The sequence below is a fragment of the Carcharodon carcharias genome, chromosome 1, assembly GCF_017639515.1.
Source record: "Carcharodon carcharias isolate sCarCar2 chromosome 1, sCarCar2.pri, whole genome shotgun sequence".
In the NCBI taxonomy this organism is placed as follows: domain Eukaryota; kingdom Metazoa; phylum Chordata; class Chondrichthyes; order Lamniformes; family Lamnidae; genus Carcharodon; species Carcharodon carcharias.
This window is the reverse complement of record NC_054467.1, coordinates 21,992,685-22,015,492: the sequence shown is the minus strand read 5'-3', so window position 1 is coordinate 22,015,492 and position 22,808 is coordinate 21,992,685. Positions and strand designations below refer to the sequence as shown.

Sequence of the window (22,808 nt, the reverse complement as noted above, 5' to 3'; positions counted from 1 at the left end):
TTGTTATTTCAAAATGGTGGGCGGGCTTCCAATTTCTGTGCCTGCTTGTCTTCCGTGGTATTGGAGTCAGGCATGATGATGTCGGGTTGTTGCCCTGTATTTTACATAGGGAGTTGGGGGGGATGGGGGTGGGGGGAGGTCTGCCTGATTTGCGGCCGTAAAATACAGCCCATTGCACCTAATATGGACCTTATGTTCTGACTACTTGGAAAGTTAGACTTACTGCAGATCCCTGTCACTAAAACACAAGCTCCTCACTGTAAAGGAGCTCAAGTTGGAAACGCTATTCCTTTGGAGACTCAATATTACTTAATAAGTTAAGTATAATAGAACAGGTAAATAGGAATCCTAAATCTGCAAATCCTACATTCTACTAGAACCCAAAAGGATTTGTTTACATTCAAGGACACTTCTCCAGTCAGAGGGTGTAATATTTTGCCGTTTATAATCTAAACATTGCACTTAATATTTATTTTATGGTACCCAGCGGACAAATTCAATACAAAATAAGCAAAGCTTTGATCCACTTTGCTGAGAGGACAAGCTTGTAATGATTTTTATTTTGTAATATCAGTAATCCTTGTTCTGTTACTCACTGACTTCACGAACAGGAGATTGAGGTTTGCCGAAGGAGATTAGTTTACAGTAGTGAAAAGCATTCAGCCAAGCACTTCCAAGGTTTAAGCCAAAGGGAATTGTCCAGAGGATATAGGACAGGGTCTGATGGTTTTACCGAGGTAAAGCTATTCAGTTATGCCAGCAGTAATAGGAAAATGATTTACTTTCCATAGATGTCAGTTTTCCAACATACTATAGTTATACAGTACATGTTCACCTCAATCTGTTCAAAAGACCTGCGAAATCTGAAATCTTCTCCCATTCGCAATGCTTACATTACCTCAAAGAGCATTATAAATTACATTTGGGTAAATGCAGGAAACAATATCAATTTTATTTCAGTTTAGGATAGGATGTTTTAAGAATGTTTAACATGTGTTGGAATACAGAGAAATATCACATTTACTATCATTAATACACTAAAAGATGTTTGCACGTCTCTAGAACTTAGCTTTGATGCTGACATTGGAAAGAAATAAATGGCAAATAGATACATTGTATGGAACATAAAACATTGATTATTTTAATGTTTTTGCTTTGAAGCTTTAATTGATCTAATTTCTATGGTGGTCCATTTGATGCACTTCCAAGAAATGCATATTATCTTTTTATTTTCCCACATTATTATTATTCAAAGTGTGGTTTGATACTCTATTTTCCTGGTGGATTAGTTGCCAGGCAATTCACTGGTGATGTGTTGGATATATCTCTTTCACCCCCATTTCTTTTGTGATTTTGCTCTTAAAGGGTAAGGAAAGGCTGAGGGGGAAACTTTTCATCTAAAATACTGTTCTCGTCTCTGGTATATAGGGATCATATGTTACTTATTCTTATATAAAAGTGAACCACCATTTTATGTTTTCTTCTTTCCTGCTATGTCTGCAATGATTGGCCAACTAAAATCTAGAGCTGATAAGTGGAAATTTCATAACAAAATCATTTAAGCAGTTCTTGCCGCAGACACCACCTGCTGAAAGCCTCATTCTTGTCTTAGTCACCTGCAATTCCAAGCTCTTCTGGTTGGGCTCCCATCTTCCAGTATAATTCAGTTCATCAAAAAGTATGTGGCCTGGATCTTATCTTCTACCATGTCCTGCTCTCCCTATATATCAGTTGTATCTTCACTGACCTATATTGACTGCCAGGTCCTCAATGCCTCCAATTTAAAATTCCCATCCTATTTAAATCCTGTCACCACCTCGCCCTTCCCTATCTCTGCAACCGTCTCTAGGCCTATAACCCCTGTCCATCCCCCAGAATTTTCTATTTCTGGTCTGTTGTGCATTCCATAACTTTTGTCCCACAATGTGAGGCCGTACCTCCAGCCACCTCATCCCCAGACGTTAGGATTCCTTCCTAAGTCCCTCCATCTTTCCTCTTGGATTGGAGGAGCTGGAGATGTTCTCCTCAGAGAAGAGAAGATTGAGAGGAGATTTGCTTGAAGTGCTCAAAATCATGAGGGCTTTAGACAAAGTAGATAGAGAGAAACTGTTCCTGTTGGTGTGGGAGTCGAGAACCAGAGGACAAAAATTTAAGGTGATTGGCAGAAGAGCCAAAGGTGACATAAGAATTTTTTTTTTACACAGCAAGCAGTCAAGACCTGGAATGTACTGCCTAAGAGGGTGGTGGAGGCATATTTAATTTTGGCCTTCTAAAAAGAATCAAAGCGAAAAAAAATTCTGGGTTACAGGGAAAGGGCAGGGGAGTAGGTCTAGCTTAATTGCTCTTGAAGAGAATTGGCGCAGACTCAACCAGCTGAACAGCCTCCTTACTGTAACCATTCTATAATTCATTCTATGATTCTTAACCTTCTCTTAAAAATTACCACTTTAATCAAGTTTTTGGTTACTCTGCTTTTGAATGTTTTATTGTCTCTGTGTATTGCCTTGGGAGGTTTGAAGATGCTACATCAATGCAATTTCTTGTTGTGATCAACAATAGATGAATGATGGATAAAAACAGAAAAAAGGTACCTTCAGTAAAATGACAGCATCAGAACACACCATCAGGGAAAACACCATCTAATTCATGAAGTTCATTCTTGTACAGACCACATGCAATTCCCTTTATCATAGAACTCTGGCCAAAATATTAATTTCTTCAGGAATGTTTTACGGTCACTAATCCCAAAAGTAAATAATAGCAACATCAGAACATGTATTTAATCTTATCTGACATGTTATATATCCTTAAGCTAGCATTTATATAGTCCAGGAAAACTCAGGAAGTATCATGCTGCACACAGCACTGAATCAACTCTATCTCACTTAGACTCTTTCAAATTGTTCCGCCCCAAACATTCATCCAGCTTTTTTTAATGGTTTGAACCAATGGAACAATAAGGGCGGAATTTTTCACTGGTCAGGCGGGCGCGTGCCTGACCTGAACAAGCGTAAGATGACGTGTGATGACGCCGGGCAAGTGTCCCAACATCATCACGTGATATTTTGGTCGGTGGGCGCGTGCAGGAGTTGGCAGCCTATTAAAAGGCCTATTAAGGCCATTAACAATCCAATGGATTTAAACTTTTCTCTGCCCGTCCAACCTTACGGTTGGCGGGCAGGCGAAAAGGCCAGGTGACCTCTGCGTTTTTTTGCAAAACCTCATCCGCAGGCGGGATGAGGTTTCGAACCGTCATTAGAAAAAAAACTTTTCGTACTAATTCCTAACGTGTTCTTGCTCGTGTCGCATGAGGGGACGCGTTTTTCAACATCTTACGATGCTTTAGTCTTCATTTTCAAAACTGTTCATTTCCCTGAGGCAGCTCTGTGGCTGAGGGAGCTTTTCCAGCAAGTACCCGTGCCCATGGGTGAAATCGCGCGCTTGCCCTCTGTTCCCACCACCTCCCCCCCGCCCCCCCCAAAACAAAGGCAGCGCTGAACACTACAGCACATGATTCACTTTAAGGCCCACCAGCAGTCTGGCCCCTATCGCAGGCGGTTTCCCTGCCGCCCCACCCCCAAGCCCGCAGGACGAGGGCAAAATTCTGCCCTAATTCACGCTCATTGGCCTGGGAAGAAAACTTTTGCTGCCTCGAAAACCTGAGATTCGTTCACGTTATCATCTTGCTCTGCAGTAACATTCAAAGTCAGGTGGCTTATTTCCACCTATATTATCATTCTTCTTCGCATTTTTAAAAAAAAAATATAAAACCCTGATCATGTTCTCTTTTAATCTCCTGGGCCAGAATCTTACGCTGTTCATATGGGTGCGTGCCTGACCTGGAATCGTGTGAAATCGCGCCAAAAGACGTTGCACCCGTGTCCCGACATCATCACGCTCATGTGCAACGTTACGGTCGGCGAGTGTCAGAAGCACACCCGCCAACAATTATACAGGCGATTAAGCCCATTAAGGAGCCACTTGTCAGTGATTTTATGTCCCCCTTTTACGGCTGGCGGGCGGGCCGAATGGCCAGGCAGCCTTCACGTTTTCACTACAAGCTACATCCAGGGCAGGATGAAATGCCCGGGGTTAAATAAAATAAAAGGAGACATTTGAGGGATAAGGTGCTGTGTCGTCTGCTGCCAGGTGCTTGAATTTACAACATCGTCACAGTTTGCTGCCGTCAGCCTTCAGGGAGTGTAAAACCCTTCCCTCGGCACCCGCCCTGTTCCCACACCCCTCCCCTCCCCCGGCAGCGCTGAGCCTTTCTCAGTGCACGTTTCACTCTGGCTGGCCGTTAATTGACCAGCCAGTGTGAAACTGCGTCCGGGGGCCGATCGTGGGCGGAAGGGCATTTTGTGTCTGCTTCCCGGTTTACCGATTGTGCACGCCCGACGACTGTAAGTTTCAGGCCCTGGATTCCAACAGAAAGCAGTTGAATTTTATGAATCACCATTGCAGCTAAAGATTTCATTCTTACATTGGAAGTGGTCTGGGAGCTAGCTTTGGAAGTATGATGGTGGGACAGGATGAACAAAGAGACAGTGGCAAGCCAGAAATCTAATAAAGAAGGACGCCAACAGCTTACAGGCACTAATGTGAGATTGCCACTGATTGCAGAAGCAATTTATCACTCCAGATCCACATAAGAGTTAGAAACCATCCTGAGAAGCTAGCTACCTAATGGCAAAAGAACCTGGTACAGGAAACATTTCAAGTAATCATACTATCACTTTATCATCCAAGCTTTGTTCCTTATGGGCTGGTGCCTTTTTGAACTTGAAAGAAACTGACGACATGTGCAAACAGTTGGCTGCTCAGCTCTTGCTGGAATTTTTAGAAGCACGGCTATTTCTGCTTGTCCTAATAACAAAAGTCGTTGATATAAAGTAATGATTAATTTCTCTCAATGAATGGTTTTATCTTAGACTCAGGGTTAATTTTATGAGCTAGCACTCTCAGTGCTGAGTTTTACTTGATGGGAAGTCACAATGGGATAATCAGTTGCAGAGGTCAATGTGCCTGATTCACAACCCCTCCCAGCTTTCCAATTGTTCATTTTAACAACTGCAAATCCGAGAGAGGCTACATGCCCTACTGCCTGACCTCTCTGTCGTTGAGCGAGCATCAGCACTATCTTGTAAAGCTTATCCTTAAGCCTAAACATTCAGACAATTGACAATCTGCATATTTAAATTGACTTTAAAGAAGGGATTGTAATTCAAAAAATAACTGCAGTAAAATACGAGTACATTTGTATTATATTAGTTTTTGAGGGTAAGATAGAATTAAATGCAGAAAATTAAACAAGATGGTAGGTGTTGTAATCTTGTAGCAATAATTTCTCTAATTAGGTTAGAACATGACAAATAGAAATGTGTAAACAGCGAGGAGTAAGTTTTCCTCCATAGTGGGTCAGGTACTGGACATGTGCCAGGCTATCTCTTAGGGTACATTGATGATAATTGTACAAGTTGGCTTGCTCTCCTGCTGTTTAGTGCTCAAAGAGAGCCAGAACTGGAAGCTATGCACATTCATGATGACTCTCGTCCAGACAGTACATTGTGTGTACCTTCCTGCCACATAAGTCCATAAGCTCATAAGAAATACGAACAGAAGTAGGCCATTTGGCCCCTCGAGCCTGCTCTCCCATTCAAATAAGATCATGGTTGATCTGATAATGGCTTTAACTCCACTTTCCTGCCTGCTCCCCATTACCCTTGAGTCCCTTATAGATCTAAAATCTGTCTAACTTAGCCTTGAATATATTCAATGACCCAGCTCTCTGTGGAAGAGCATTACAAAGAGTAAAGACCTACTGAGAGAAGAAATTCTTCCTCACCTCCGTCTTAAATGGGAGACCCCTTAGTCATAAGTTCCCCCACAAGGGGAAATATCCTCTCAGCATCTACTCTGTCAAGCCCCCTCAGGATCTTATATGTTACAATAAGATCACCTCTCATTCTTTTAAACTCCAATGAGTATCGGCCCAACCTACTCATAAGACAACCCCTTCATCCCAGAAATCAGCCTAGTAAGCCTTCTAGGAACAGCTTCCGACGCAAATATATCCCTCTTTAAGTAAGGAGACCAAAACTGTATACAGTACACCCACTATTAGAAACCTATAGAAAGTAGCTAGTGTCAGACTGCCCTAGCAGCAGCAGTGGAGACAAAGCTTGCAGCTGCTCCCTTTGAAGTCTCCTCTTTTCCAAGGTAAGGGCCACCTCAGTTCCCCGTGGCTGCTGTTCCAAGCAGCTGTTGGCTGTTGTGTACATGCCAATGCAGACAATAACATGTACCTTTAATAAGCTGCACAGGAGATCACCATAACATCAGTGTGTGTAAGGCTGGAAGATAAAAGCTACAGCCTCCATGCTAGATGTTCACTATTGCCTGTGATCTCTACTGCAGATGTTCACTACTGTCTGAGACTCCGTACCAGTAAGATTTTATGAATACCTTATGAGTCAGGCATACAGTCAAGTAATCAGCCTACGTAACTGTTAGGACCCAGGCTAGATCAAGGCCTGTGCAGAGCTGTATATAGTTGTTACCAGTAGTAAACATCATGTAATTGTGTTCAACCAAAATGCTCCTCAGTCTAAATATCTTGCTTAGCATAGATCCCTTGAGGTCTACATCAAGACCCTCAACATGTATGGCGACAGCAGACTGTAAGAGACCATAACACCAACTACTTTAGAAACACTTGTTGAGGAGCTATAGAGACTGTACATTTGAAAAGATTCATGGTTTCAGGCACCAAGCAGAGGCGCAGTGACAGTAAAACAATACAATGGCACATGTACTACTCTGGGTGAAAATACATTTTGCTAATGAAATGTGCAGAGTGATTTGTGGGAAATTTTATGAGGGACTGCCTGTGAGAAAGAGTAGCAGAATGTATCTGAAATGGTAACATTAGTAATTGTGTGGTAGACTGGAATGTCAGTCAATGAATTGTTAGATGTATGTTCAAAAAGGAATTAACAAAATGAAGGCTACCGGGGGCACACAGCAGTTATGTACCTCCCCTCATGAGCTCTTCCCACAAATATCTGGTAGATGACTGAAGATTTGCCTGTACCACCTTTCTTATTCAGGGTTTTGGCTGCTCGCTGCTGACATTGGTCTCCTTCATCTTCCTCCATTAATCATCAGTGCTTCATGAATGGCAAGATTGTGCAATATATAGTAAACCATATGATAATAGAAACAAAAGCTTCAACATGTCTCTTTTTTCAGTGATAATAGAAATCCTTACCCTGTATATACTATCCTGCTTAGAAGTGGTTCTTCCAGACCATCCAGCCACCTGCATTCTGCAAAGTTTGGCAGAGAAGATTGAGGCCTACAGAAGCCTGCCCCAATGCCATTCAGTGTCAAGGGCTCAGCGGTTGGAAAGACTGGGCATGAGCTGGCACTTGGCTCATACAACCCTCACTTTAATATAAATGATGCAGCTGCACAACACCTATTTGAAATGGGCAGTGAAAAAGAGGCCACAATCACAATTTGGAAAAAGAAAATCAGACATCCCTTGCTCCCTGGTCCTGTACCCCTCTCCTCATACCAAAAGATTATCCTAGAATGCCACCATGGTGTAATTGGTGAGCCAGCCACCCTGAAAGCTGGTAAGTTTATCTGAAGAGATCGCCTCGTTCAGTGCATGCAGCAGCGCTGACGGCCATGTTGGCATTTTTGTCCCATCGATTCTACCTCTGCAGTAATGGTGTGCCAACACTAGATGTCACAAGTGTACTCATATACAAGAGGAGACTCGCACCATCTTGTGGTAGAAAGATTCTCCTGCGTGCTTTGGCATTGTGGCTATTTCAGATTTTTTTCAAATCTCTCTTGTCTGAAACACATGGGTTCCTTTTATTCTTGTGACACCTGACGAGAATACCAGTATGAATTGAATTCCTCGTGGTAACCATGGAAATGTGATTTTTGTTATGCAGTCGAAGCTTTATTCAAATACATAAAAGAGAAAGAGATTCCTGATGGCATATTGTAAAGTATTTTCCCTTAAAACTTGCCCTTATTATTATTTGACAGCAGGAAACTGGGATTTGTCCCTTGGGGGCTCGTTTTAAGTTGTCATGCCAGAGCAAGGGATAAGTGATAACAGGAAGCGTTACCAGCACAGCACTGATCAAATGATGCACATTGGCAAGTGGTAAAATGTCAGGGCTTCAGATTCCTGTGGACAGCTGGTACTGGCTGCTTGCATTAAGCCTGCGAGTTGTGAATGGAAAGTACCCGGGCAGTTTGAGGAAAATTTCCAACCACCTATGTCCTGGGGGCAGGAATACTTCAGGAACCGAGCTAATTTTGTACATATGTGCGTGCATTTATTTATATCAGTATTGAATTTAATAGTTAATGAGGAAATTGGCATGCTTAACTCTTGTGAGGCTCCTTGTTCCTCTGCTGCAAGGTAATTGAGATGGTTAAAGAAAGACTTGCATTTATATAACACCTTTCATGACCACTGGATATCTCAAAGCGCTTTGCAGCTAATGAAGTGCCTTTTTTTAAAAAAAAAAATTTAGCCACTGTTGTAATGTAGGAAACACAGCAGACAATTTGTGCACAGCAAGCTCCTACAAACAAAAATGTGATATTCTGTTTTTGCCACATCGATTGATAACTCCCCTGCTTTTCTTTGGAATAGTGCCATGGGATCTTTTATGCCTACCCAAGAGGGCAAACAGGGCCTCAGTTTAATGCCTCATTTGGAAAACAGCACCTCTGATAGTGCAGCACTCCCTCAGTGTGAGCCTTGATTTTTGTGTTCAAGTCCTGCAGTGGGACTTGAACCTACAACCTTCTACCAGTGATCAAGGGCAGAATTTTCTGCCTGCCGGGCGGGTGGGCCCAATCCAATCTCCGGCGGGCGGGAAGCCAATCCCCGCCAGGGAAGCGGGCCCTGCCGCCATTTTAATTGGCCCACCCAGCGTGATATCCGCCAGGAAGCGCTATGTGCTTCCTGTGTTGGGTGGGGGGGATTCCCCAAAAGCAAGAGTGCGCTCCTTCCCACATGCGCATGAAAGAGTGCACATCTCCCTGAGGCTAAGCGCTGCCTCAGGGGGATCGCTGACAGTTTTAAAAACGTTAAAAATAGAAAAAACAATTCTTAACATGTCCCCCTCATGTGACAATGTCACATGAGATTGGACGTGTTCATAAATTACACTAAAACTTTATTAAACTTTTTAAATCCCGACATGAAACCTCATCCCGCCGGTGGATGAGGTTTCATGTTTTTTCTATTCTCCCTCGGGGCTCTTGGTCTGCCCGCCAGCCTTAAGGTTGGACGGGCAGGTCCTTTAATTGTTTCAATGACCCTGTCAGTGGCCTCAGTTGGCCATTGACAAGTCGGCGGGTGCACAGCTGATTTTGCTTTGCCCCCGCCTTCCTGAAAATTTAAATGGGGCGGGATGACATTGGGGGTTCCCTCCGATGTCACCCTACGTCATTTTATGCATCGGCAAGCGGGCCCCTCCCCCTACTCGCCGACGGCAAAATTCAGCCCCAAGACTCACTTCAGCATGAATCAAACCTTCCAACATGAGGATGTATTCCACTCCTGCAGCAGTCCTCATTAGATCAATGTACTGTGAGTCCAAGTGGAGAGAAATGGAATCCTTCCTCACACATTATATGTATTGGGTGATCAGTGAGATTAAAATAAGGAAACAAAATAAGATCAGAGCGACTTATTGTTGAAACGATGATTCAATTGCACTCAGGTCCCCAATTTGAACTGCAGGCACAGGGTGCCTTTTCAATGATAGGTGAATGGTGAGGTCAGTTGAAAGGTATCCAACTGTTCTGCATGGATCTTCATTGCTCCCCTTCCAAGACCAACGGGCAGAATCTTGTGGCGAGAGCCCCCCGTTGCTCCTTTTTGAGAAGGCCCATCGCATCTTGTGCCACTCGGGTACTTAACAGGCAAGATGTGGGCCTTCCCCAAGGATCCCACCCGCCAAAAGCTGTTGGCCAATCAGAGAAACCACCTGAAGCCATAGGTTGAGGAGGGACCCAGACACGGGTGAGAAGGGGTCGCGAGAGAGGTGGAAGGGGGCCAGCAGCAGTGGGGGAGAGAAGTCGACAACGAGGGCGGGTGGATGACTCTCAGTGGGTCCCCCATCTTCCTGGTGCTGAGTTCTTCAATCAGGTGCTTTTTGAATGATCGATGGATCACCACTTGGAGCCTGCAAGCAAACGCTCCAGGTTTGGCTTGTCATGCTTCCCACTGGCAAGACCCCCACCTGCCATTGGGTTAATACCAATGGTGATGGGATAAGGCCCTTAATTGCCCACTTAAGGGCCTCAATTAGTGGCCGGGCAGGAAGACTATTCACAAGCTTTCCTGCCACTGACATAATAGGGGTGGAATCAGGAAGCTGAGGGGTCTTCCAGGCATCACCCTTGCGCTTGATTAAATGCCCCCAAGCCACCAAACCTACCATGGAGGAGGGCACAGGATTCGGCCAATTTCTTCCTTGAGGATTGGGAACAGGAACACAACACCCCAGATGGGATCTGACCAAGGCCTTGTACAACTGAAGCATCACTTCCTCACTTTAGGATTACGAACCTCTCACGATAAAGGTCAAAGTTCCCTTTGTATTTTTGATTAATTTTTAATATTTTAGCAATTTGTATCTAAGGAAAAAAGCCATCAATATCTTTTAACACATGGCAAATAAAATATGTTGGGGGTCAGGGGGGAGGGGGTGAGTGGTCGTTCTGAGTTTCTATTTTTGGAACACATTTTAAAAAAAATTTACCTCAAGTTGGCTGGTCACCAGGAAAATCATTTTGAAGGAAAGAAACAGTTTAGTCTATTAATCCTGGCAGGCCTGAGTGAATACAAATAAAGGGAATGTTTCAAAATAGCGTTGGAAATGTGGCTCTGTCATTCCATTGAATACGCTGCACACAAATTTCAAACCTTATGCATGCTTTAAGCCAGAGGAGAATGAATTATAAGGGTGCTGATTGCATATTTCAAAGCTAAACAATAAAATGTCAAGGTCAGGCATCCAGCCTTGGAAGTGTCAAGATGGGGACCAAAACGAAGTCCTTGCAACTCAACCTGAGCTGTTTTGAGACTCTGAATACTCTAAACATGTGATTGCATTGTTAGTGACTCCATTGTAAGGAATTGCACTTCCAGCTTTTCTCCAGGTTATTGGCTGTTTCTCCTTATTGCTCTTCCAGCTCAATGCAGGCCCTCACTGTTTTCAAGCGTAGGTTGATAAATTTAGGACTTTAAAATGCAGAGCTATGAACAATTAATCACAGAATGGCAGAATCAGAAAATCACACAGTGCAGACGAGGCCCATCGGCCCATCGAGTCTGCACCGACACGTGAGAAACACCTGACCTACCTACCTAATCCCATTTACCAGCACTTGGCCCACGGCCTTGAATGTAGAATAATAGAAATGAGTAAAAGAGAATATCCCAACCACTGATAAAATGATGGTCAGTTTAGACAACACACTGTAACACCAGAAAACCCCTTCAATAATTGCAGCTGCAAAGATGATGTACTTTGCTGATGACTCTTTTTCCCTCTAACCATTTAAACCTTCTACCCTTTACACACAGCCATCACTGAATTAGCTGTCGCCTCAGTTGCCTAGAAACCTAATTCACCCCTGGGGGATGAATGTAGTGATCGACCTGATCAGATTTTCTAACATGACCAATTTATATATTCAATTAAAACCAGAACCATTGGACAAAACAGTTCACTGTGGGCATTACAGTTTCCTTTGGATGGAAACTGGACAATGGTGGAGTAAACAAGAGATCTTGGCAGCTCCCACAGGACCAATTGTTCTGGGCAGATTGCAAACTTGGAGAGTGAGGATAAGACTTACCTCTTGCACACAAACATTTTGAAAATGCTAGTTGGGAAGCTCCACAAGAAATAAAGGGAGAGAAAACCTGACTTCATGATGAAAAAATGAATTCCCAGCTAAAAATGTACACACTGAGGGCACCAGGAATACATGTGGGGTGTGCCCGAATGAATAGGTCTGAGACACACCGGCAGCCAGCAGTGGTCCCTTTAAGGACTGCTTTTTAGGCCGCATGTGGACCCGGTTTTCCTGAATGCATCTCATGGAGAACCTATTTTGCATAGGAAGCCTAAAATACACACTTATTGGCATTAACGTAGGACCTGGCCACTGTTTCAGTTGCAGACCCTGGAAGCCTATTTTTTGGGCTAAAATCAATATGGCAGGCAGCTCACATTGAGCACTTGCTTTCTGCCCACCATATTGGAGGCTTAAACACCCATTCGGTACCTGAAAAATGAGCAGGGTGTCATAGAATTCCTAGGCCACTACCTTTTCCAATCCTACAGTTTTCCATTCTCCTAGGAACAGTGAATTAGGTCATGTAGTGGAATGGCATAGTGAGTTCCAATCCCAGCTCTGCCACTTTGATGCTTCTTCACAGGGACAGAGGAAAATCAGATGCCTAATTACCACAGACTTCTCTTCAGTCTTTTCTTGTGGTCAGCTTAGAATGTAGATGGTGGGGGGTGAGGAGCATATCTCCAGCTTGGCATCTAGATCAAGGAGCAATTGTGATGTAATGACACCGCAGAGAGAAATGGATGATAAAAAATAAATTGCCTAGAAAGAGTTTCTTAAAATTTCTGTGGAAAATCAACGGAAAACCCTAAAATCTCTCTTATTTTAAAAATTGTGGCTCACAGTGAGATTCTCATTTTCGGTTTGTCTCAGAACATCAGTGATTGTGCATTGAGCGTTTTACAGTGCTTTATTTTGCCTTTTTCTAGATGGATGAGATAAAGAGCAAAGACCGAGTCATTCTGACCCTGGAGAAGGACCTTGGTGTTCAAACAGGTCATACACAGAAGCTAATTCTTCAGAAGGAAGCCCTTGATGAGCAGCTGGTGCAGGTGAAAGAGGCTGAGCGCTACCACAGCAGCCCCAAGCGGGAGTTTCCAGGTGGTGTTGGGGACACCTCAGAACTGATGGGGAACCAAGTAAGGAGCACCGTATATTTCAGCGGAATACAGTCTTTTGGCTGAGGAATATTCCTCTTGTTAATTACAGTGTGCAATCCAGGAATAATATTCATTGTTTAGTTCCTTTTAGAGGGTGGGCAATTCCCTGGCAATTTGTTTCTTTCAGCCACTTTGCCAATTAATAGTAGTGTGCTATTGGTACTGTGATGAATCTCCTGAGTGCAAACTTGGAGCTTTCCTTACTTTTTCGCAATTCTTGTGTGCTTGGTGAAGAGGAATAGCAGGATGCGAATTTTATGGAATTAATGACCAGATTCATTTTAGTTTCAATCTTTGCTTCAGCCTCCCTCATTCCAAAGTTTTTGTTCTCCCTCTCCCACCCACCCCTAACCTCCCTGACCCTTCTAACAGCCAGGTAACCAGGGCTTCCAAAAGGTGCTTGATAAAATGCCACATAACAGGCTTGCCAGCAAAGTTAAAACCCATTAAATTAACAGGGACAGTAGCAGCATGGATACGATGTTGGTTGAGTGACTGAGAGTGGTGATGAACAATTGTTTTCTGGACTGGAGGAAGGTACATAATGGGGCAGGGTCGGTGTTAGGGTTACTGCTTGTCTTCATCCATATTAATGATCTTGATTTGGGTGTGGAGGGCACAATTTCAAAATTTGTGAATGGCACAAAATTTGACAGTATTGTGAACTGTGAGGAGGATGGTGATAAACTTCAAAAGGACATAGCCAGGTTGGTGGAATAGGTGGACATGTGGCAGATGAAGTTTAATGCAGAGAAATGTGCAGTGATACATTTTGGTAGGAAGCACAAGGAGAGGCAGTATAAAATAAAGGGCACAATTCCAAATGAGGTGCAGGAACAGAGAGGCCAGAGGCTATATGTGCACAAATCATTGAAGATGGCAGAACAGTTTGAGAAAGGAATTAATAAGATAGACGGGATCCTGGGCTTTATAATTGGAGGCATGGAGTACTATAGCAAGGAAGTTATGGTGAACATTTAGGAGACAGTGGCTCAGCCTCAACTAGATTATTGTGTCAAATTCTGGGCACCATACTTCAGGAAGAATGAGGAGGCATTAGAGAGGGTGCAGAAAAGATTTACGAGAATTGCCAATGACTTCAGTTATATGGGATATATTGGAGAAGCTGGGAAATTCTCCTTATAAGACAGAAGGTTGAGAGGAGATTTGGTAGAGGCTTTCAAAATAATGTGAGATCTGGACAAAGAAGATGGGGAGAAAACGTTTCCATTGGCAGAAGGGTTGAGAATTGAAGGACATCAATTTAATGTGAATGGCAAAAGACACAAAGATGACATGTGGAAATTTTTTTATGCAGTGAGTGGTTGCGATCTGGAATGCATTGTCTGATAACATGGTGAAGGCAGATTCAATTGTGCCTTTCAAAAGAGTATTAGATAATTACTTGAAGAGAGAAAATTTGCAGAGCTATAGGGAGAAAGTAGGCCAATAGGAATTGCTCTTACAGAGAACCAGCACAGACCCAGTGAATGGCATCCTTCTGTGCTGTAACCATTCTATGATTCTATTCTATGATTCTATCAACAGATCTGGCTGTCATACCACTAACAAACACTTGCCAATGATCAATTAATGAAAGTTCGAGATGGCTAACCATGAGGTAGTGAGACAGCCAAGAAACTTGAGCTCTTCAAAACCAATATTGTGTCAAACTATACAGCATCCTAGACGGTCTGCCATCTATTGAGGTTTTTGCATTTAAGTTTTGAGGAGACAAAATGGGGGTGTGGGGTGGGATTGGGGAGGAGGGGGGCAAGCTGCTGCAGTGGTTAGTTAGCTCCAAATATTTTAAACATACTTTAAAAGTTATATGTAGTGAATATAGTAGTAATATCCAGTGTTGAATATTAGCTTTTAATTATTTATTTATATGTTATATATGTTTACCAAAGGTGTTGCATGTGGTGCTAATAAAATTCTTGAAAAGATGATGTATTTGTAGGTTTTTTTTTAACAAATAACAAGGTTTTGCAATCTTTTCAAATTTGTTGTATTATTTACAGATTAAGCCATTAAAGGAGCAGTATTCCTTAAAGGGGAACTTTAGTGTCAGGGTAAGTACAAAGAGTGGTGTGTACTTACCTTTACATTAGTCCTTTAGTAACTAGGGTAGGTGCCTGAATGATATGTACTTATTCCTACATTGATGTTTTAATGTAGGGTTAAGGACAAGATGTGTACTTACCCTAACATGGATCATTTACCATGCATTTACATCAATAGTGTGTACACCAATGCATTATGTTTTGCAATACCTTCACAGTTGCAGAGTTGTTCTGCAGAGCCCTGTGTGTAATTATTTTAGTAGAATGGATATGCTGTGAAATATTGCAAAATATTGTGTTTTTGCTCACAGTTTCCCAACAAGGCTATTTACTGATTTCAGTTGTCTTGTTGTGAGTGTGTCAAACATAGGCCAAGCTCTCTCCACAGAGAGAGTTATTGTCCCTCAGATCCCCTGTATCTTCACTTGCATATATATGAAGGGTGAATACAGCGGAAAGTTGTCTACCATCCTTTCAGTGGAAACTCAGACAGGGAGCAAACTACAAGTGCCATTTAAAAAAAAATGTATATCGTGTCTTGAAAATAAAATATTATTTTGAAAGTAACCTGAAGGGTAATAAAAATAAACAACATGTATTTTAGTTTTTTTAATGAAAAATGAGAAATGTCAAAAGAATATAACATTTTCTTCTGACTACTGTAAATAAAATGATCCAACTTTAAAAGGATATTTGGTGTGTGCATGGCGATTTCTAAGTCTTGCACACTTACCACCCACTGACCTCCATTGGCTCCCCAACCCACAATGTGTTAGTTATAATTATTTTCTTTGCAATCCCTCTGTTGTCTTAATTGCTGCTATTGCTGCTGTCTTCTCCAACTTTGCGTTCCAGAGTGCACTCTGCCTTGCAGACTCTGAGATACTGAGCCCCACCAAAGCATCATTGGCAGAGCTTGCAGCCACTACACCCCTCCATCCTGGCAATTTCCCTGCCAGGCTACTTTCCCCACCTTCAGAGGATTCCTTGAGCCCCACCTCATCAACTCTGCCTCCTATCACCTCACCAAACTCCTCCCTCCAACCCTTTTGAAAAGCACCTTCTATTGGAACTATTAAACCCAAATTATTGTGGTTTTCCACTTCTTGCTTAGAAACCCAGTTTACAATCCCACGTTTTTTTTTAAAAACTTCACTCTTTCGAAGCAAGTATAACCCAAACTGAAATGTGGAAAATGTATATTTCATCACACGGACAAGAACCTCACGTGTGATTGGTTAGCTCACAAATAGTAATGTTTCCCTAAGATATAACACTTCCTCATGAGAGAAAACGAAGATCATATCTTGCTGTTACTAACCTACCTATTCTGTTAATGCCATACTTTAAATATTTTAAAGTTATACCTTTTTAGAAAAACGATTGATTTTAACTTCAAAGTAGAGAGCTCCCATCAGATTACATGAGCTACTTCTTGCTTGGGGTCAAAGTACTTGGTTTCCACAAAACATAAGATCTAAGTTTGTTACCCCAAAAATTATAGGAATATAGGAACAGGAATAGCTTGATCAGCCCTTGTGCCTGTTCTGCCATTTAACCAGTTCATGGTTGATCTGTATTTTAACTCCATTTACCTGCTGTGATTTCATTTTCCTTAATTGTTGTTAGCTAACAAAAATCTATCAATCTAGGCTTTGAAATTTTCGGTTGACATAGTCTCGACATCTTTCAAGGGAGAGTGTCCCAGATTTCTGTTAGACCTATCCTCAAGATGCAGCGTTGTAATCTGTTGTCATGGTGGTATAGCTTATGTTTCAACTTGTCTCAGTTGCTTTTTATTAAATTTTAAAACCTCAGCTGCCCCAATGGTTGCGTGGGTAAAAGGACTACCCAGTAGTAATGAGCCATATGTAGAACATCCCAGATTTGAGCCCCAATCTGTGCTGAGCTGAGAAATGGAACCTTTTCCATATAGACTCCACGGGCTGAATTTTCCCATTGGTGTGCAGGGGCGTGCTCCTCACGTCCATGCATAAAATGACGAGCGGTGACGTTAGGTGAGAGTCCCGACCTCACCGCACACCATCGCGATATTTCGTTGGGCTCATGCGCGATGATGTCCGATGCACGCTCGCTCGCCACTTAAGGCCCTTGACTCACCAATCGACGCCGATTTTTTGGCGCCCGTGCAATCTTCGGGTCAGCGCATGGGCACAACGGGCAGGCAGGTAGGAGAGATTTTTATAAACCCCATCCACCGGTGGGATAAGAGGGCTCACTGGGGTCGCAAGTGTGCACAGTCAAACATTTCCTTTTCAAAGTTACTGAAACTTGCCTGTGTGATCTGCAGTACTTCAAAACGTTATCCAGCTGCTTTGTCTGGGCACTTAACCTTCAGGTCAGCACTCAGCAGTAAGGAGTCTTTTCTGGGCCTGCAGGTTTCAGGAAGCCTTCCCTAAACCTGGGAATGGGAGCTGAACTGTCCACTGGAGGCAGCTCCATTGAGGAGGAAGGGAGGGCTAGAAGGGGGAGGAGGCCAGGCGTGCACATTCAGCCTCCAAGGCAGCCACCTTTGGGAAGACAGGCGCAGGCACAAGGGGTGCAGGACCAAGAGGTGGACCAAGGCGGAGGGGGCCGCAGAAGATGCCACTATTCTGCTGCCAGGGTTTACAGGCGGAGAAGCAGCTACCTTAATATGTCTGAGGTGCAGTGCCAAAGGAGGCTCCATCTCTCAAGGGAGACAGTTAACTATATCTGTCAGATGATTGGCCCTGAGATCTCCGCTAACTGTGTGGGTGGACACCCCATGCCAGTGGCTCTAAAGGTCACAGCTGCCCTCAACTTCTATGCCTCTGGCTCCTTCCAGGGGTCGGTGAGTGATTTTTGTGGTGTCTCCCAATCAGTTGTCCACACTTGTGTCAAGCAGGTTACAGAGGCTCTGTTCAGACATGCATTGACCTTCATCCACTTCTGCTGGGACCAGGCAAGCCAGACACAGCGAGCCAGAGGCTTCGTGGCCATTGCTGGCTTCCCCCGTGTCCAGGGTGCTATAGACTGTACACATGTGGCCATCAAGGCGCCAGCCTGTGAGCCCAGTGCCTTCGCCAACAGGAAGGGCTTCCACTCCATGAACGTGCAGATAGTGTGTGACCACAGGATGCTGATTCTACAAGTCTGTGCAAGGTACCCATGCAGCTCCCACAATGCCTACATCCTCAGACACTTCCAGGTGCCGGGGCTCTTCAGGGCTCCAGCCCGGCTGGATGGTTGGCTGCTGGGTGACAAGGGCTATCCCCTCAGAAGGTGGCTCATGACGCCTCTTCGCCATCCAAGAACAGAAGCTGAGCAGCGGTGCAATAGGAGCCACAGTTCCACAAGGGCTGTGATGGAGAGAACCATCAGTCTTCTCAAGATGCGCTTCCGATGCCTAGACCGCTCAGGGGGTGCACTCCAGTACCCCCCAGATCGTGTCTCGGTGATAGTGGTTGCATGCTGCACTCTCCACAATCTTGCGCTGGAAAGGGGGGATGCAGTGGACAAGGAAGACGTTGACACAGTGGCTGCGGCTGCACACGATGAGTCCAGCAGTGAGTCTGAGGATGAGCATGCACAGGGAAATGCTGAGGGGGTAAACGCTGACCCGGGTATAGTTCCAAGTGCAAAATCTGCCAGGTTAGGAACAGTCACTAAGGGCCTTGTTAATAAAGCTGAATGACCAATAAAGCACTCATAACATTTTTGGAAACCATCCACATGCAGAAGGAAAGAGGCACCCTCAGCCATGGGGACATATCTGAATTTAACATGTCAAGCAAACAAAGTTATGCAAAAAAAAAAGACAATAGTGTTACAAATCAGAACAAATCATAAGGACCTCATCTCAGGCCAACACAAAAGCACCAGTGATAAACCCGTGGTGTGCCTAAGGTGCTTTATGTTTGCGTTTCCGGGTGCTGTGTCTTGGTGCTGCCCCATCGCTCGGAGTGGCATCTGAGACAGCCTGCTCACTCTGCTGACTCTGTTAGTCTCGATAACCTTGGCAGTCGTCCTCTGGCCTGTGGAGCCTGTGCTGGCCCCGCCTGGGAGGGAGCTGCCGTCTGGCATCTCCCCAGTCGTCACAGCCTCACCAGATGCTACAGTCACTGGGAGAGGGGCGGAGGAGCTGCCACCATCATCCGGAGCACCCTGAGAGGTGCCCGCAGAGACGACAGGCAGCTGCTGCTCCGACGTGTGGTCACTTCAGACCTCCCTGCTCACCGTGGATGAATGGGCACTGAGCTGGGAAACTTGATGCCAAGACCATCTCCCACACTGGCAATGACCAGCTAGGTCAACGCCGATGTGAGGGCTTGCTGGTAAGAGCACATTCCCAGGAAGCCCTGACGGGTCTCCTGGAGGAGCCTCTCCATGAGACTTGCCACTCTCTCCATGGAGGATGCATGGCGCTCGGACATGAGGCTCATTGCTTCGGCGATCGTCCTCATAAACTCCTCCACCATGGAGACCAAGCCAAGCACAGTCTCATGTATCTCCCCCAGATGCTCCCGCACACCCGGCCACATTTCCTGCACTTGCTGCATCACGGACGATTCCAGAGGCACATCATCAGGCACCGACTGAGCATGTGCCTGGCCCCCTGCAGTCCTCCGACTGCTGGCACCATGGGCACTCTCTGTCTCTGCCAGCTCCTCCAGCGACTATGAAGTGCCCTCACCACTGTGCCCCGGGACACTAGCCAAAGTTCGAATTCTCATCAAGCTGCTAGTATCTGCGCTGGTGCCTGCCTGGCAGAGATGGTATGATGCTGGTGAGACTTCAGGCCCCTCAGGTGTGAGAGGGGGCCTCTGCTGCTCCTCCTCCCGGTCCTGCTCCAATGATGCTGAAAGGAAGAACAAGGACATTGGATCAGTTAATGTGGAGACAATGGCAAAGTGCATCCCTGTCCCCCGGATCATTGTGTGCTCATTCTTCCATAAATAACGTTCAAGCCATGTTGCAAAATTAAATCAATTAACATTCAGCACTACTATAGCTGTTGGGAGAACAATGCTGACCTCACTGTTGGGCATAAATACCTGGCCATGGCACCCCAGCCTCACCGACACCAGTGGACCTGGGTGCATGGTGCCTCTCCAGATCCAGGACCTCCTGCTCGAACTGGCTAAGAATGGCTAACTGTGCCTGTCCACCGCCAGTCCTCACACACTCTGCCGTGTAATGAGCATTCTTCTCCTGAAAATGAGAGACGAGCATTGATTAGTGCACATTGCACATGGACCCTCTTCGCGCACGGCCCACCCCAACCAGAAGGCTCCAGTGCCTTCTCATCCTACTGCTGCCGAACACTCACACAAAGATGCTAGGCCTATCCCCCAATCCCCCACACCCCCCCTTGGACACATGCTGCCTACATCACATTAGGCACCGCACGGTATAACCTTCCAAAGCAAGGAGGGGTAAGCACGTGGAGTGCAGAGGGCAGCAGATGGTTTGTTGCCACGCCACCTTGAAGCTCCCCTCCCAGCATGTCATCACCCTGACTTGGACATGTCCTGGAGTTCCAGCATTGCGCCCAGGTGCAGCTCCTCCAGGTTTCCCCCAAAAACAGTCATGTGGGTCTCAGTGTACCACATGATGCGTGGGCAGAACCCATCACTTCACCACCCTCTCAGGGTGACCTCAGCATGGGCAATATCTGCTGGCCCACCCAGCAAAGGACACATGCTGTCAATGATTCAATGTAGTCACTACACTCAGACTTGGGGTTGGGGAGTGTGGTGCAGCAGGAGGTACTCACCCTGTCAGAGGGCAACAAGTCATTGTAGCACTTGCGACATTGGATCCGGCAGCGCTGCACAACGTCGTGGGAGCTCACTGCCTCTGCCACCTCCTCCCAGGCACGTTTCATCATGTGGGAGGTGGAGGGCCTCCTCCTCCCATCCTGGGGAACCAGCACCTCCCGCCGTGCTGCCACCTCCCCAAGGAGGGCAGCAAGACAGTCATCCGAAAAACAAAAGGCCCTATCCACTGACCTGGCCTGCCCTGATTATCTACCCTCCGACCTGGCCTGCCCTGATTATCTACCCTCCGACCTGGCCTGCCCTGATTGTCTACCCTCCGACCTGGCCTGCCCTGATTGTCTACCCTCCAACCTGGCCTGCCCTGATTGTCTACCCTCCAACCTGGCCTGCCCTGATTGTCTACCCTCTGACCTGGCCTGCCCAGATTGCCTACCCTCCGACCTGCTCTGCCCCGATGGCTACCCTCCGACCTGGCCTGCCCTGATTGTCTACCCTCTGACCTGGCCTGCCCTGATTGTCTACCCTCCGACCTGGCCTGCCCTGATTATCTACCCTCCGACCTGGCCTGCCCTGATTGTCTACCCTCCGACCTGGCCTGCCCTGATTGTCTACCCTCTGACCTGGCCTGCCCAGATTGCCTACCCTCCGACCTGCTCTGCCCCGATGGCCTACCCTCCGGACTTGCATGAACTTCATTGCCCCTCTGCACAGCCCTTCGCCCAGCCATCGAGAGCAGCCTTTCCGAGGCTGCCAGGGCCTTCATTTATACAGGCCGCCAGGTTGCCATTGGACCCGGAGGCCTGAGCCCGCGTTAAATGGTGGCGCGGACCCGATCACGAGGGGCGATCAGGTCTGCGCCCACTCCCACTGCGCCAGCCCGGCAACCAGAAGATTCAGCCCCATGTCAGCCTTGAGAATTCCCAGGTAAGTTAAATCACGATTGGATTCAATGGAGCCCATTGTCTGAACAGATTGCCTTAGCTTAGCCCCAGAAAGCCACTTACTGCTGAAGCACACAATTAGATGTAATTTCTCCTGCTAGCCATTGTGTTAGCCTCTCTGTGTAAGAATATCTATTAGGTGAAGTTGTATGCTGTGAGCTCCTGCCAACAAGGAACTGGGAGGGTGGAGGGGGCAAATTCATTTTTGACTTGTTTGCAGTGTTACTTGGAAGCAGAAAACAATCACTGATTGGAGAAGTAGGCTCAAAGGCCTAAATGAAATTGGGCTGTGGGCCTCATCTAAGTAATTGGCTTGGGTAGTCGGCACCTGCCTTCCAGAGACAACTTGCCCACATTGACAGAGCCAACTTGCTGCCTCATCAGCAATAACCCTTGGGTAAATCTTTGGAGGAGGAGAGAAGGGGGTGAAAGACTTGGGGCTGGCAGTAACTCTCAGGACTGCTTTGGAGCCAGGAGGAGCACCCTAGTACCACATGAAGAAATCTTACAAAAGGATACGTTGGTGGCAGCCACCTGATAGGCCTCATGACTTGTAGGCATCCTGGGGATGAGGATATTGCACCACAAGGCTGGTCCAGTTTGTTCCCTTAGTTTGCCAGGAAAATTGGCTCAACAAGGACCAACTTCTTCCCCTCCCCCACTCCTCAGTCTGCCGGTAGAGGAAGGTTCCATCTCATCACTTTTAAATCCAGGTGCCTAAGCTGAGAGGCCTGAGCAGCCTAAACCTCTGCATTCTCCCTAACTTCTTAAAAATAGCTAAACAGCCCCCATTTTGCTGTAACCATGATAACATTTAGATAGAAGAGAAAACCTGGTGGGAGCATGCACAGAAATGGTACAGGAAGCCCATTTCAATCAGATGCTTATAACCAAGTGCAGCATGAGGTATGATTGATATATGATTGATATTAAAGCCTAAGTGGCAATAGTCTTTATTTGTGTGAC

The 22,808-nt window shown here is 45.5% G+C and overlaps 1 protein-coding gene across 8 annotated transcripts in view; it reads left to right on the top strand.

The window, feature by feature from the left end:
* The window catches only part of LOC121285316 (janus kinase and microtubule-interacting protein 1-like), a 377,146-nt gene that overhangs the window by 247,969 nt on the left and 106,369 nt on the right, over positions 1-22,808 (top strand). For 6 of the 8 annotated variants that reach the window (XM_041201824.1, XM_041201778.1, XM_041201796.1 and 3 more), the window contains 2 exons: positions 12,843-13,052; positions 15,098-15,148. In XM_041201824.1, the coding sequence (XP_041057758.1) occupies positions 12,843-13,052; positions 15,098-15,148 (261 nt within the window). The remainder of the gene's footprint in view (positions 1-12,842; positions 13,053-15,097; positions 15,149-22,808) is intronic. The other 2 variants (XM_041201835.1, XM_041201844.1) reach the window with 1 other exon arrangement.